The sequence below is a fragment of the Protopterus annectens genome, chromosome 5.part0, assembly GCF_019279795.1.
Source record: "Protopterus annectens isolate FY-2018-M chromosome 5.part0, PAN1.0, whole genome shotgun sequence".
Lineage (NCBI taxonomy): Eukaryota > Metazoa > Chordata > Ceratodontiformes > Protopteridae > Protopterus > Protopterus annectens.
The window spans coordinates 1,639,619,237-1,639,635,620 of record NC_056735.1 but is presented as its reverse complement, the minus strand read 5'-3'; the positions used below and the strand labels follow the sequence as shown (position 1 = coordinate 1,639,635,620).

The 16,384-nt window shown below is 43.5% G+C and overlaps 1 protein-coding gene across 1 annotated transcript in view; it reads right to left on the bottom strand.

The window, feature by feature from the left end:
• The window catches only part of SYNJ1 (synaptojanin 1), a 2,168,218-nt gene that overhangs the window by 232,251 nt on the left and 1,919,583 nt on the right, over positions 1 to 16,384 (bottom strand). The window contains exon 31 of the mRNA XM_044071423.1: positions 15,011 to 15,237. Coding sequence (XP_043927358.1) covers positions 15,011 to 15,237 — 227 coding nt within the window. The remainder of the gene's footprint in view (positions 1 to 15,010; positions 15,238 to 16,384) is intronic.

Below are 16,384 nucleotides of genomic sequence, written 5' to 3'. Positions count from 1 at the left end.
GGTAAGAACATAACTTCTATATGTTAAGTTGTCTATCTCCTTCATTCTTGCTGGATGGGACCAAGGCCCCAGCACCTTGTCCCGGTGGCCTAACGGAACAGACTCCTGAGAACAGTGGAACCAAAATTAGCTCTATGCCTAGAAGCTAAATCCAACTTATAATGGGAAATAAAAGTGTGAGGAGTAGCCCAAGTAGCCGCTGCACAAATGGTGTCAATAGGCAGTCTGTCTTGAAGGCTAGAGAAGTAGCCAAAGCTCTGGTGGAATGGGCTTTAGGTTTATTAGGCAGTTTTGGTGTCTAATCTCATAAACAAGGGTAATCAGAGATGTTAGCCATCTGGATAATGATACCTTTGAAACTGGAAGTCCCTTTCTGCTTTCCGCATAGGAGACAAACAGCTGATCAGATTTTCTGAATTGTTTCGTCCTGTCCAAGTAGTACCTTAATTGACGATGAACATCCAGGCAGTGTAATTTTTGTTCAGACCTATTTGAATACTCTGGGAAAAAGACAGGGAGGTCAATGCATTGGTTTAGATTTGATGTTGAAACCACCTTAGGCAAAAAGGACGGGTTAGTTCGTAAGGAAACTCTGTCCTTATGGAACAAGAGATAAGGAGAAAGTACAGTTTTGTACCTACCATAAATGTAGATGTCCGAACTGGATAGCATCTGCAGTCATAACAGCTGGGTTGTCCTGTCGTCAGGCAGCCCGTCAGTCGGCCGGATTCCAAAGTCCGGGTCCGGCTTCGGCTGATGTCGCCCTTCATCCGACGTCATCTCTGTTGGACTTCGGGTATAAAGGCATCAGCCGACGCCATCTTCCTCAGTGTTTCTTGCCCCAGATGCCAGAAGCCCTCCTGAAGGCTAAAATATTTTGGATAGATGCCAATGTTTCCAAAAGGATAGAGGTAACCACAAAATAAGCATGTATGTACATATATACAAACAAATACACCATAAAAGACTCCCCCCCATCAGCTAGCTATTAGGAGGGTAAACACCCTAGGAGTACCTCAGAGGGGAAGGAGGAGGGTCCTGACTGCAGATGCTATCCAGTTCGGACATCTACATTTATGGTAGGTACAAAACTGTACTATGTCCTTCATGGATGCATCTGCAGTCATAACAGCTGGGTAGAATACCATAGCCAACTAGGGGGAGGAGGATAAGGTAGATTATGGTGTGTTTAGGATCCCTTGCAGTACAGCAGTGGCAAACCCTGCTCGGGATCTGGAATATAGAGGCAAATTATAATGCTTGGCAAATGTATGCACGGAGGTCCAAGTAGCAGCCTCAATAATGTCTTTGGTAGCCACTCCGTGAAGAAGGCTGTGGTAGTGGCTGTTGCCCTTGTAGAATGAGGTCTTATGTTCTGTGGAATTGGTTTTCCATGGAAGGAGTAACAGAATCGTATGCAATTTCCTATCCATTTGGAGATTGTCTGTTTGGAAATAGCTTTTCCCTCTTCCTGTTGCATAGGCCACAAAAGTTGGTCAGTCTTTCTGCTGCTTTTGTTCTGTCCAAGTAGTAGCGTAGCTGTCTATGTACATCCAAGGTATGCAGTATTCTTTCCTCTGTTTTGTGGGTTGGGAAAGAAGGTAGGTAGGTGGATTGCCTGGTTTAAAGACACTCTGGATACCACCTTAGGCATAAATGTTGGATTAGTCCTCATGGATACTCTATCTTGGTGGAAGATTAGGAAGGGTTGCACTGCCATTAAGGCCTGTAGTTCTGAAACCCTCCTTGTTGAGGTAATTGCCAGTAGGAAAGCAGTTTTCCATGACAGGTGTTGTAAGTCTGCTGTTGCTGCTGGCTCAAAGGGTGATAGTGTCAACTTTTCTAGTACAAGTTTAAGTCCCAAGCTGGTAATGGTGGTTTTCTTGGAGGTTTTACATTCTTGATTCCTCTGAGAAATTGTCTGAGCAGAGGTGTGAAAAACAGGTGGATCAAAGCTGTATTCTGCTGAAATAGCTGATGCATGTATCTTGATGGAGGAGTAGGACAGGCCTGAATGGAGAAGTTCGCCAGATACTCCAGGATGTTAGGCATATCTATGTTTGACACATCTTTTCCTCTTTCAGAACTCCAGCTGACAAACCTTTTCCATTTTCCAGCGTAGTTCCTTCTTGTTGAAGGTCTGCGTGTTTCAAGAATAATGTCTTTAACTCTTTGGGAAAGTTCTGATTAGCTGCTGCTATGTGATGTTCCATGCAGTCAGTTGTAAGGTTTTCAGGTTTGGATGTATGGTGCTGTAGTTGTTCTGAGTTAGCATCAAAGGCATCAGGGTATTGGCCACATATTGTTCGAGACAAGCTCCTTAGTAGTGGATACCAGTGTTGTCTTGGCCAGTTTGGAGCTATCAGGATTATCCTTGGATGTTCTTCCTTGATTTTTAGGAGTACTTTGTGTATCAAGGGAGAGGTGGGAATGCATAAACTGTTAGGCCCTTCCAGCTGAAGGAGAGCGAATCCACTTTCCATGCTAGTGGGTGAAATGTCCTTGTGCAGAATTTTTTTGAGTTGGTGATTGTGAGGAGATGCAAATAGATCTATCTGAGGCATTCCCCACTTCTTTGTAATGGTCCTGAAGATGTCCGGGTGCAGGTGCCATTCGTGAGCATCTGATGTGGTCCTGCTTAAGATGTCCGCTAGAGTATTTTCTTTTCCTGGTACAAATATTGCTTGCAGCTGGATGTTGTAGCTGAGTGCCAGGGTCCACAGTTCCAAAGTCATTCTGCATAGGGGGTATGAATGAGTGGCTCCTGTTTGTTGATGTACCACATGACTGTGGTGTTGTCTGTCCTTATCAACAGCTGGCCCTCTTTGAGAAATGGTCTGAACTTTGGATAGCCAGTTTTACAGCCAGCATTTCTTTTAGGTTGATGTGCAGGTGAAGTTGATCCTGAGTCCACAATCCTTGCACGCATTTGTCCAGCATGTGGCCCCCCCATCCTAGGTCTGAAGCATCTGTTGTAATGCTCTGGCTTGCTTGACATCTGAGAAAAGGAAGGCCTGGGTTGGACCGGCATGCCTGGGCCCACCATAGGAACTCCTGTTTTAAGCATGGAATTAGTGGGATTTCTGTTTCGAGGCTGTGTCTGTGTTGGGACCATAAATCTGTGAGGTACCACTGTAGTTTTCTCATATGTAGTCTGGCAAATGGAACCAAAATTATGCATGATGCCATGAAGCCCAAGGCCTGCAGAACTTTTCTTGCTGTTAATTTGTTCAGCTTTGTTAGGGACAAGAAGTAAAGAGGGAGTTCTTTTGTTTTTCTGTAGTTAGGAATGCCATTTGTCTCACTGTGTCCAATTCCGCCTCCCAAGAATGCCCTTGTTTGGGATGGTATCAGTCTTGACTTTTGTAGATTGACTGTGTATCCCAGTGCTTGTAGCAAGTAAATGACCCTTTGCAAATCTGTTGTCAACTTGCTTTTGTTGTCCCTTGTAGCAGGCAGTCGCCCAGGTATGGGTAAATATGAATTCCTGCAGTCTGCAATATGCATTACTGATGCCAGGCATTTTGTCAATACTCTGGGCGCAGTAGATAAGCCAAAAGGTAATGCTGAGAATTGATAGTGCTCTGATCCTGCAAGAAATCTGAGGTATCTTCTGCAGATTGGTCGAATAGGGACGTGCAGGTATGCCTCCTTGAGATCTAGAGTTACCAGCCAACACTCCTTGCCCAGCATGGGAAGAAGTTGCTGTAGGGTCAGCATTTTGAATTTTGGGACAATGATGTATGTATTCAAGATGGACAGGTCGAGAATTGGTCTTCAACTTTTTTCCCTTCTTGGAACTAGGAACAGTCTGGAGTAGAACCCCTTTCCTTGCTCTGCTGCAGGCACTTTTTCCACAGCTCTCATGTTTGCTAACTCCATTATCTGTTGTAAAGCTTCTGTTTTTTGATTTGGAGGTAGATTTGGCATTCCTCTTTTGACTGGTATAGTGTGGAAGTGGAATCGGTAACCTTGATGTATAATTTGCAGAATCCACTTGTCTTTTGTTATGTGGTGCCAGTTCTTTGCAAATAAAGTTAACCTTCCGCCTAGTGGGGCTGCTATTTGCTCCCTGGTAGGCGGTTTTAGGAGTAAGTCACTGTGGCTGTGTTGAAGTAGTGGCAGTGGCTGTGTCTGTGCCTCTGTTGTTACCTTGCCACTGTCGCCCTCTGTAGGCACTTCCTCTGGTTTGGTTTCTGCCTCTGGAACGCCTGTTCCTTCCCCTTTGAAATCTTGTGGAGTCAGGAAAGGACCAATTTTGGCAGGCCAGTTCCTGCTAAACCTTGGGGTTGAACCTGCAGGAAATCTTTAACAGTTTGAACTGATTTTGCCTTTTCTTCCATTTTCTTCATAACCTGCTGGGCAGGTGCACCAAACAAACTTGTCTTATCCATAGGAGCATCTAACAATTTTGCTTTAACATGATCTGGTAGAGCTTGCTCCTTTAGCCATGCATGCCTTCTTATCACTGTGCCAGTCATGGCTGATCTAAATGAAGCCTCCAGTGCATCATAGCCACATTTTAAGGAATGGTTACTAACCTGTTGTATGTTATTTACCATTTCTAATACATATTTCTTGTCAAGAGCTTCATCAGTGGTTAATTTTTAGTTAGCTGATCAAGCATAAACTCTTGGTATTGTATCATGTGAAACTGGCAGTTTAAAGCTCTAGCTGAGAGAGTAGCTGAAGTGTATACTTTTTACCCCATCTGTCTAATGCCCTTGCTTCCCTTTCAGAAGGAGTAGGGGTTTTAGCTATGGTCGCTGCAACTGCCTTGGGACCCTGGGATATAGTTTCTGGGTCTGCAAGGGGGGCCTTGTAAAGGTGGTGATGAGTGTCAGGTACCCTGTAAAATCTGTCTGGTTTGGCAGGGCTGGGGGTAATGAGTCTGGAGCAGAGCAGACATCATTAAAGCGCCATCTACCGGAGAAAGAACAGGAGGTATAGCCAAGGGCCTGTGCTGTGGAAGGTGCAGAAAGGTTCTAAGTCTTTTGCGGGAATCTGAGAATTCTTGTTGCTGCCATTGGAACTGCTCTCGCATGGCATGCAAGGTTTCCCCAAAGGAGAATTCTTCTGGAGGGAGGCAGCTGAATGGATTCTTCAGCATCAGAATCCTCAAAATTAGAGAAAGGGGCCTCTGGCTGGTCAGTAATGTCGGATTCATCTGCAGAATCATCAGAGGACACTGGCTCAGGGGCTCTGCCCTAGGTCTCTTATCTGGGGCTGAGAGGCCCTGTCTGGGTGAGGTTGAGATCCTCTAATTAAAGAAATCAAATCTTCTGCCAAGGAGAGCATTTGAGAACTAGAAGAGGGCCTGGTTGAGGGTGGTTTAACAGGCACTGATTTGGTAGACTTGGCTGCTTTAGCCCTGGCGAAGGCCTTAATGGACATGGCTGCTGGAGGCCTAGCAGCACCACGTGGGGTAGAGACATCCAGGGAATGGTGTCTGATACGCCAGTGGGTAACGCTTCAGAGGCCGATTCAAGAATTGTAGCAGGGCCTCAAGAGTAGAGATAGATTCGCTGTACCTAGATCAGTTTTCTCGGTTTCGCCGAAACCGAGACACTCGCGTTTGCTTAAGCGTGGTTTCAGCCGAAACCGGACCGCGAAAGTGTCGGGTCTTTCATGCTTTTGGCAGAAAGTGTAGTCGGAGGTTCGACGACATATTGTAAGCAAAGTCAGAACCGAAAAACTGTTCTGCAACTCCGACCCGGCCGCTCGTCGGGTTGAAGGAAGCACAGGCCGAACAGGCTGCTACGCCGTGGGCTGGGCCTAAACAAGGCAGACAGTAAGAATGGAAATCTTTATGAGGTATTTGTTTCCCACAGGTTAAACAATTATTAACTTTTTCTGACATCGGCTGAGGCAAGAAAGAGTCCCCAACGGGTACTTAGCTTTAGAAGTCTTCAAGTAGTATTCGTAGAAAATCTCTGGATCCGACCGACCGCACTTGCGAACAGCTTCTGCTTCACGCCACGCCGCAAGAAAGACTGAGGAAGATGGCGTCGGCTGATGCCTTTATACCCGAAGTCCAACAGAGATGACGTCGGATGAAGAGCGACATCAGCCGAAGCCGGACCCGGACTTTGGAATCCGGCCGACTGACGGGCTGCCTGACGACAGGACAACCCAGCTGTTATGACTGCAGATGCATCCATGAAGGACATCGACAACTGAGTGCTTGAAGTTCTGAAATTCTTCTAGCTGATGTGATAACCACCAGAAAGAGAGTTTTCCATGATAATAATTTCAAGGAACATGAAGCTGCAGGTTCGAAAGGGGAAAGAATCAAAGAAGCAAGAACTAAATTTAGGTCCCAAGGAGAAGGAGGATTTCTTATAGGAGGTCTGAGAAGAAAAACTCCTTTCAAAAAGGCTTTGCAAAGTTTGTGGGACATTAAGGCAGATTCAGAAATGCCCACATGAAAATTAGAAATAGCTGCCAATTGAACCTTAAGAGTAGATGGAGATGAACCTGCATGGAAGAGTTCAGCTAGAAAATCAAGGACTAGTTGGATGGAAGCGGTGAAAGGATCTATGTCCTTTCCTTGTGCCCAGTATGAGAAACGTTTCCACTTACTCAAATAAATCTTTCGAGTGGAAGATTTATGGGAAGCTATCAATATATCTCTAACCGAGTGAGATAATTGAGGAAGCCTGGCTACGGTTGGAACTGGAGGAACCAAGCAGTGAGGTTCAGAGAGGGGAGGGAGCGATGAAACTGACCCGATTGGTGGATCAAAAGATCTGGAACTAGGTCCAGACTCCACGGTCGCTCCAAGAGAAAACGATGTAGAAAGGGGAACCACACTTGTCGAGGCCAGTAAGGAGCAATGAGGATCAATGAGGCCTTCTGAGCGATAGCTTTCTGTATTACTTGAGAGATCAGAGGAAAGGAGGAAATGCATACAGAAGTCCCCGGGCCAAACTTGGACTAGAGCGGCCCTGCTGGGTTGGCCTGGTAAAGGGAATAGAGTGAAGTATTCTCTGCACTTGCTGTTTTGGGGAGTAGCAAAAAGATCGCAGCAAGGCTGACCCCACTTGAGAAATATCTCTCTCACTACAGAGTCTTTCAGAGACCACTCGTGAGGCATGAGTATAGCTCTGCTCAACTTGTCCGCAATGTGATTGGACTTCGCGGGGATGTGGGTTGCTATCAGAAAACGCTGAGAAGAAATCGCCCATTGCCAGAGTCTGAGTGCTTCTCGACACAGGGGGTATGACCTGGTGCCGCCTTGTTTGTTGATGTACCACACTACAGACATATTGTGTGTCTGGATTGCAATCGCTCCCAAAGGAAGAGAGTCTTGAAGGGCTTGCAACGCTAAAAGCACTGCTCTCATCTCCAGAACATTTATGTGCAAGTGGCATTCGCTTGGTTGCCATGTGCCCTGGACTGTCCTGCCCTGATAATGCCCCCCCCACCCGATCAGGGAGGCATCCGCTGTCAGAGTAGCAACCGGAGGAGGTGGAACAAATGGTCTTCCCGACAGGAGCTGGGGGGAAGACATCCACCACATGAGATGCTTTTGCACGCTTGCGTGATCATAATGGTGTGAGACATTGGAAGTTCCTGGTATGACCATTGAGAAAAAAGCATCCACTGAAGGATCCGCATGTGGTATCTGGCCAATGGGAGGAGAGGTATGGCCGCTGCCATGATTCCCAACACCTTTAGAACTAACCTGGCTTTGGCTCTGTTGTTGTTGAGAAGAAGTGACACCAATTTGTGAATGTCTGATATCCTTTGGTTCGTTAGCGTTGCAGACATGTTTATAGTATCTAAATTTGCGCCTATGTAGGTAATAGTACGACAAAACAGACTTTTCGCAATTTATTGAAATACCCAGTTTTGACAAACGCGAAAAGTATAATCTCTGGCCATCAAAAGGAGATGCTTGGTGGGAGCTGTGAGAAGCCAGTCGTCCAAATATGGAAACACCTGGAATCCTTGTCGTCTCAGGTGAGAAGCTACCACTGCCATGCATTTGGTAAACACCCGGGGGGCAGTGGTGAGACCAAAGGGCAGGGCCCTGAACTGAAAATGACTGGTTCCCAGCCTGAAGCGGAGGAATCTTCTGGAGCGTCTGTTCATTTTTATGTGATAGTACGCATCCCGAAGATCTATAGAGCACATCCAGTTTCCTTTGCCCAAAAGGGGAAGAATGGACTGCAGTGTGACCATCCGAAATCTTGTTTTCTTGACTGATTTGTTCAAGACACTGAGATCCAAGATCGGTCTCCAGTCCCCTGTTTTCTTTGGAACTAAAAAGAACCTTGAGTAGATTCCGGATCCTTGTTGGTCTGCTGGCACTAACTGAATTGCTCTTTTTGTAAGCAGTTTTGAAATTTCCAAAGCTGCTATATCCCTTTGAGCGGGTGGAACATCTGGAAGGGATTTTGACTGATTTGGAAAACGAAGAAAGGGGATAGAATAGCCTTCGGAAATGATGGACTGTACCCATTTGTCTTGAGTCAGGGTTAGCCAGGCTTCTGGGTACAGTGACAATCTTCCGGCGACTGCCTCCGAAGATGGGCAGTCGGGCAACACCTCAGGGATGCTGAAAGGGCTTGTCAGGAAAAGCTTCCCGATTGCCCTGGTTCTGCGGACCCCCCCTGCCCCTAGGGCGTCTACCATTGTTATTCCCACCTCTGCCTTTGGTAGGAAACGACTCTGTCGCCAGGCGAAGTCCCTTGAGATTGTTTACGGAACCACATCTTCCCACCCTTCTGGCCTTTGGGGTAAGGCCTAGAAGGAGTAGAAAACGGACTCGCGGCAGAAAGGGTCTTGCCATCAGTCTCGCACCTAGTCAGGGTTTCTTTCACTTGAGGACCAAAGAGATGATCCATCAAAGGGGAGTTCGTGAAAGACGCCTTGAAAGGTTCCGCAAAGTTGCATAGCCGCATCCAGGCGTGCCTACGTAAGGCTACCCCTGTCCCTGCGGCTCTGCTCGCTCCATTGGCCGCATAAGAGAGGAGGCGCATGGAGGAGTTGGATATGGAATTAAGGGTAGCCAGCTGCGTGTTCATTTTCTCTTGAAACCCGCAGCTGTAGGGTTCTTAACATTTCACTCGCTTCCTTGATCAAGTCCCTTTGAAGACGAGTGAAATGGCACAGGTAATTCAGCTAACGCATGGTAAATGTCGCTGAGGAGAACATCCGCTTCCGTACCTATCCATGGACCTAGATTCCTTGTTAGGTGGATGGACAGGCACTGAAGGATCAGCCAGTTCCTTCTTTGTGGCGGCAGCTATCACCATAGCATCCACAGAAACTCCTTTTGATAAAAATTGCTTGTCTGATGGAGCTGTGATGAATTTGGAGGGTCTCCTGGGAGTGGGGTCCACTGAATCAGGAGCCGCCCATGCCTTCTTAGCAACCACCTGCATGAGGGGGTCAAGGGGGACACCCAGGAGGTGGAAGGACGAGATCCAAACGCCTCAAGATACACAGATTCGTCCTCCGAAGGGTTGAGGGCTGGCCAATTTCCCCTCTGTTTCAGGATCTCCAGAATGTCTGCAAATGAGACATCTTCAGAAGGGGAACGGGGAACCCTCAGAATCATCCAGATCTGTGTCACGTGATAGACTCAGGTGAGTCAATGTGCTTCCTCTTGCACTTCCTCTTCCGAGGAGGCTCTTCTGCCAAATCAGGAGAGGCCTCGAAGAGGATGAAATCCCAAAGGGGCTCCTGAGGAGCTGGCTCTCTGCGGTCTGGGATGAGGGAGTGAGTCGACTTACCCTGAGGCAGCATAGAAGGAGGGGCTGACGGAGCTGACTGTGGAGTAGAGCCAGGCTCTAACACACTCCGCATGACCTCGAATGCACCCCTGTCAGGCAGAGCCAGAGGTCCCCGCTCCAGGAGCTAAGGATCCCCTCGGCACCGACAGTGATGGCTCCGAGGTCGATGTCGGAGCCGAACTCACCAGCAAGCACCGAGAGGGAGAGGGGTCGGACAAGGGTCCGATGCCACTCACCCCCCCGGAGCCGACGAGGGAGGTCCGGCGCCGAGATTCCTCCAAGGAAGAAAACGGAGCCGACGACGGAGCCGAAGACAATTGTCTCGGCTCGGTGACCACAGTCTCGGTTCCGACGACCCGCTCCAACTCAAGAGAGTCGAAGGAGGAAAGAGTTGATGGACGGCGGCAGGCACCGACTGCTGAGTCGGGCTCTGAAGCATCTGGGCTAGTGCCTCGGACTTAAGTAGTCGACTCACCACCCTCTGAAGGTCATGATCGGAAAGCCTCGATGACCTAGAGGAATGAGACCTTTGGCTCCGTTCAGACAGCAGGGGAGATCCTGGAGCCGAATGAACGGAGCCAAGAGAAGGTGACCTAGACCTCTTTCTGGTTGTCGGCTCAAGATCTTGTCGGAGCCGACACGGGCTCGATAACCTCGCCCGGACCGGAGGAAGCCACAGAAACTGTGGACTGAGTCTTATCGGCTCCAGCCGGAGCCGATAAAGGCAAAGGTTGAACAACCTGAGGTCTCGGCTCAGAAGCCGGAGCCGAAGACCTCGATGCCTTAGAGGGCTTCCCTGTTGAAACTGACAGGGAATCCTCTGGCTTCAACAAGCCTCTCAGAATCAACTTGTTTTTTCTCTCCTGCAGGACCCTGGGGCTGAAGCCATGGCACACAGCACAGGAGTCCTGCAGGTGCAAAGGCCCCAGACAATAGACACAAGAAGTGTGAGTCTGTCAGAGACATTTTCTGACAGCACGCATCACACTTCTTGAATCCAGAGACCTTGCTTCTTTTGACATTTCCTAACTGACAGGTGTACACTAACACACACCCAAACACACAGTTATACCCTGTCAGTAAAAATTAGTAATACTAAAACAATAACAATTTTAGTAAAATACTAATAATTAAGTACAAAAATTAAAGTAAACTACACAAACACTCCTAGGGAAGGAAGGCCAAGGCTCAAGGGAAGAACCAACGGTTCTTTAGTAAGAAAACGGGAAAATTTAGGGTCGGGATAAGGATCTATGTTCTACACTAATTTAGGAAGAATTAAAGTTAAAGGGAAAAAGAGTAACTTTTGAAGAAAAAGCTAACACTCACCAGGAACCGTAGAAGCAACCAACCTCAAGCTGTAGGCAAACGAGATCTGAGGTAACTCTCGCCTAGCATTGTGGGATATAAGGGGAGCCTCGAGCCGGTGGAACCAACTCTCGAGCTTTTAGAGTGGCCGAGTCGGAGCCGAGGTCGGCTCCGAACCCATCCAGCAAGAATGAAGGCGAGATAGACAACTTAACATGATACATTATATACACTCTATGGAGTGAGTAATGAATGCCACATAAAAATTTATACTGAATGGAAATATTTTAATGGATTTATGAACAGACCATACTCTCCTTACATTATCTTTCCAATGGGCCAGAATATAAAATTCTGGTTAGTTTCAGTCTCCCATTTCAACTTCCTTGTATGGAAAGATAGTAACAGATATTAATTTATTCTTACCCCAAAAGTCAATTTTCTCATGGTTAATATTGAATATAGACTAATTTTACTATACTGTTTTCTTCTAATCTTTGGCATGTTTATCTTTTTTGTAATATAATCAACCCAAGTTTGCGTATAAGGAAAAAGAAAACTCAATAATCTTCCTACTCATCCAAGTAAATTTAAATAAAGGATGAGCAAAACTACATCATTTTGAAATGGTTTAGAAGATATGAAAAAAGAATCCAATACTGTATTATTACTTAATACCCATAGTAAGCATCTATCAAGCTTCATGATTGACTTAATTTATAAAAAATACCTTTATCCTGATATGTAATCATAATTACATTAATAAATGCACATGTTGTGGCAATATACCCCACACTGGGCATTGGCACCTTCCCCAATCTTGAGGGGCACATAAGACTGATCATGGGATTCAAGGCTAGCCACTTCTCTGTAAGAATTTAGAAAAACAATCCTTTCCATTTTACTACACCAAGCCAATACTGGAGCCACCAATAAATTTTATATTGGTAAAACAAACACTGGACGAAAATAATTTTAATATTTGTTCTACAAATCATAGAAACTGTATTGACTATAAAAAAAAACTGTTTTTTCACCTTAATTTAAGTATTTTCATATCTATTCCTAATCATATCATGATACTATTTGGTACAGTAAATAATTAGAACATAAAACCTTGTACAGAAGGAACTAAATTAGCATCCTTGAAATGCTATATCGAAGCTTAGCATCCTTGAAATGCTGTATCGAAGCTGCAGCATATAAAACTTAACCTTTCTGATTTTCCATGGTTAATATAGTAGTCTACTGTATATTTAGCCTTAGTAAAAAAATATCTTTAATATTCTGTCAATCCTGAGCATAACTCTTTGATATAAGAAAGTATTATCAGCAATGAGTAATTGATTTCTATTTAATATACAATTCAGTAATTGAACTATTAATTTAACTTAAGAAAGAATTAATAGCAATTGCAAATACTGCAGCTGACAGCAGGCAACCTTGCCTAACCCCAGTTTTAATTTCAAATGTATCAGTACATTGCCCATTAATCTTCTGAAAGGCATAAGTGCTATTGTACACATCTGTTTGGTAATTTATAATATTCCAGTTCTTGCCGTATATATTCTTATCTAACAGATTAAAAGCTTTAGATTGCTACATCCTTTATTTTATTAACATTGCAAATTAATGCCTGAAGCAGATGATTTGCTTGCTGCTTAGAGTGACTTGGGCAGAAAACCAAAGAAACCAACCTGGAATGTATCAAGGATCCCATTTAAGTGAGATATATTTTTTGATTTAGGAATTTCGCTATTATAATAGTCGATATTTAATGTAAATACAGTCCAATAATATTCAAGTAAAGAGCCTTACTTACCCTCGTTCTTAATTAATAAAATTTCAGCTACTTGCACTAAAACAGGAATATTCCAACCCAGACTAGATAATAAATAAGAAATAATAAACTAAGGTGTGTGAAAATTTCTGAAACTGAACATTAAATCTGGCTATAAATCTGTCTGGACCAGGCTCATTGTTTCTTTTTATTGTATTTACATGATTTAACTATTTAATATCCCTGATTTCAATTTTAAAATCATTAAAAACTTTAAATGGAATATTTAAAAGCCATTCATTAATTTTCTTTTGGTTATGCAGCCATTTAATACAATTCAGTAAAATATTGATCTAATATTTCATTGATCTGTTTGTTTACTAGTCTGAATTCCATCAAGCGTTCAAATTTTTAATAGCATTATTACAAGAAATAGGCTTGCATACTGATGACAGTTCTTTGCCATTTTATCATTACATAAACAGGCATTTAAAAACCGTGAGATCTACACTTTTAAATAATCTATTACATTTTATTTTCTCATCCAATTTTTTCCAGAGCAAAATATATTTATTATAATTAATGGCAAATAATTTATGCACCGTCATCAACTGTTCATCTAATACTTGTATTTGAATTGTTTAACTTTTTTTGGCTGAAATTTGCCTGGGAATAATGGAGCCATATATACTAGGCATGAATGTGCTCCATTTAGATCTAAAAGAAACAGCACTATTGTAGTTGCCATTCCAATATTCTTTAATGCTTTTGGCAATCTCCTCACAAAACTCACTTCAGCTAAACCATTCTGATAATATTTTCCTTTTCCTTGTATATAACTTTAGGTTCAGTAACATACCAAAGGCAACTGCTAAATGATCGGAGAAAGGGCAAACAGAAAAGTCAAATTTACTATACTGTAAAACATCAAAGGAAGAAAGGAAAAAATGTATACGGGAGGATAATATAAAGACTGAGAAATTAGTACAGCTACACTTACTTATTTGAAGGCAACCATCAACTAAATTTTCTTGCAATAAAAAGGCTTGCAAAAGTTTACCATCTTTAACCTGAGATGCATTCTTGCTGGGGGGATAGGAGCAATCTAAGAAGAAATCAAGAACAGCATTCCAGTCTCCCCCATTTATAGTTGCATTACCCAAAACAGAAATAGTATGACTTTCAAGAAAGGATTGACATCCTAAATTTAAGCACAATCCAATGAATCCTGTTTGGTTTTGGAATGATTTTGCCTCTGCACCCTAACATCAATCACAAGAGCTCGGAAGTTGCTGCATCTCTCAAGAAAGGTAAAAAACTTCCATTTTGCAGCAATCGCAGAACAAAAATACCCTTCCCCCACTACTTTTGACAAAACTGTCCTTTGTGTTGTTATATCCACTATGTTCAGAGGTTCCACTTTTGAATAAATTCAAATGCTGAAATGTCTCGCACCAGCATATAGACAGTTGCCATTACCATACCATTGATACTGTTACCTGTCAAAAGTCAGCCACACCATAATAACTTCACCAATGCTTGTTGGGAGAAAGACAAGTTTAGTAGAAACGCTTTGCAATGCAATATCTAACCTGATGGAGCACTGTTTTCTGAAGTGTGCAATGAGCAGGAAAAAATAAACAATGAAAGGATCTAGTGACATTGGTTTAAGTTAGTTTTGCTCATTTACTCTCTATCTTTTTGATGAATTCTTACATTTTAAGAGGGAATAAGAAAAGTTATACACCAAAGGTAATCACGACATGCCATGGAACATAAAATGTAAGACAATATTTGGGGGGGATACAAAGATAAGCACCTAGAAAAGGTGGAATAAATGTCATGTTGTTCTTGACGTGTCTAGGAAGAATGGTAAACTGATAAATGGGATAGAATTTACAATAATCTTATATCAAATTTTTTCATTATTGAGGTACTATTTTGTGAAATGCCCTCAACTTCCTTATAAATGGCTTACTCATCAGACAACTTTAACAATAAGTCTGACATCTTTGCAGGCAATCACAGGTTTAAACTAAAATTTAAAAGATACAAGCTCCTTGAAAACCTTCTTGTGGGGTCCAGAGCTTGTTATTTAAATACACCTTAACAAAAACACTAATGAAACAGTGACAAAACACAGTGGATTATTGTTGACTGTTTACAGGTTTTTACTTACTTGCTGCTGTGCAGAAACTGACTGAGAGGACAACTGCTGGGCAGATTTGCTACGAGGAGGCCTCTGAGGTGGAAGTTCTAAGTTTGGCAGCAATGACGTCTGAGTTGACGGAGCCGGTGCCACAGGTTTGAAAGGTTCACTTAGTCTAGGTGTTGTTGGAGGAGGAGGAATAGGTTGAAAAGGGCTCACACTCTGAGGCTTCAGAGGTTCAGGTAGTAAGACAGGTCCTGCAGAAATAAAACCAACAAAACAAAGTAAATAATAGACTTTCACTTGGCTGCAATACATCTACAATTACACATTTCATGACTTAAGTACAAAGCAGGAAAATTAAATTACAAATAAATGCATCATGACATTGATCAATAAAAGAAACTCAAGAACATTTTCAGTTTTCTGCATTAACATTGAGGGTGCATACATTTTAAAAGCCTCCATAAAGGGAGAAGATATGTTGCATTTTTAATTCACCAGTATGCTCTTCAATCTCTCTTTCCTTCTCCTCCAGTATGTCTGAATACTGTAATCTATGCTATCTAGACCCGATTCTTTATCGTGCTCCACTTCACACCAAGGAGACCCCCTGCCTTGTTAATTCAGAATACAAAGGTTATATACTTATAAGAAAACTAAATCCATGTTGTCTTGTTCTGTCCAGTTCAGTAACTGAGTTATCAGATCCAACTGCATCTGATCTCAGCACTTTAAGAGCCTGGAAGCAGGGCTCTGACTCCACTCCTTACCCATAATTCTCCTGGTCCCCAGACTACCTCAGATCAAGTTTACCTGTTTACAGTTAGAAATCTCTACTAGGAAACATAAAACAGGCATAGCTCACCACCCTATCAGACAAACAGAACATAAGAGAAGACAGAAAGGTTGTCCAAGAAACAAGGCCAATGGTCAGATCCAGCCATCTGGTTGCAACTCAGAGAATGACAATTTAGGATGGGAAGCATGGAGGAAGGGATGTTGAACCAGATGAAAGAAGAATACTTGGATCCTGCATTATGGTAAGTAGATAACATTCATATCCAATGTTGTTTTTTCATCATATTCAACAAGTGGGACAGATTCATAAACTACACCAAAACCCACCGATTTCAAGGAAGGATATTCCTGAGAATGGTGGAGCCAAAGGATTTATGGGATCTGAACTGTACATCCAACTTGTAATGCGACACACAAAGGTGCAAAGAGTAGACCAGGTAGTTGCAGCACAAATCTCACCAGTTAGAACCCAATCCATAAAGGCAGAAGAGGTAGCCAATGCTCAGGTAGAATGAGCCTTTGGTTTGCCATGCAAGGCCAGTCCCATTATTTTCATAAATGAAGGCAATACAGTTGTAAACCAGCCTGTACAGTGTTACATGG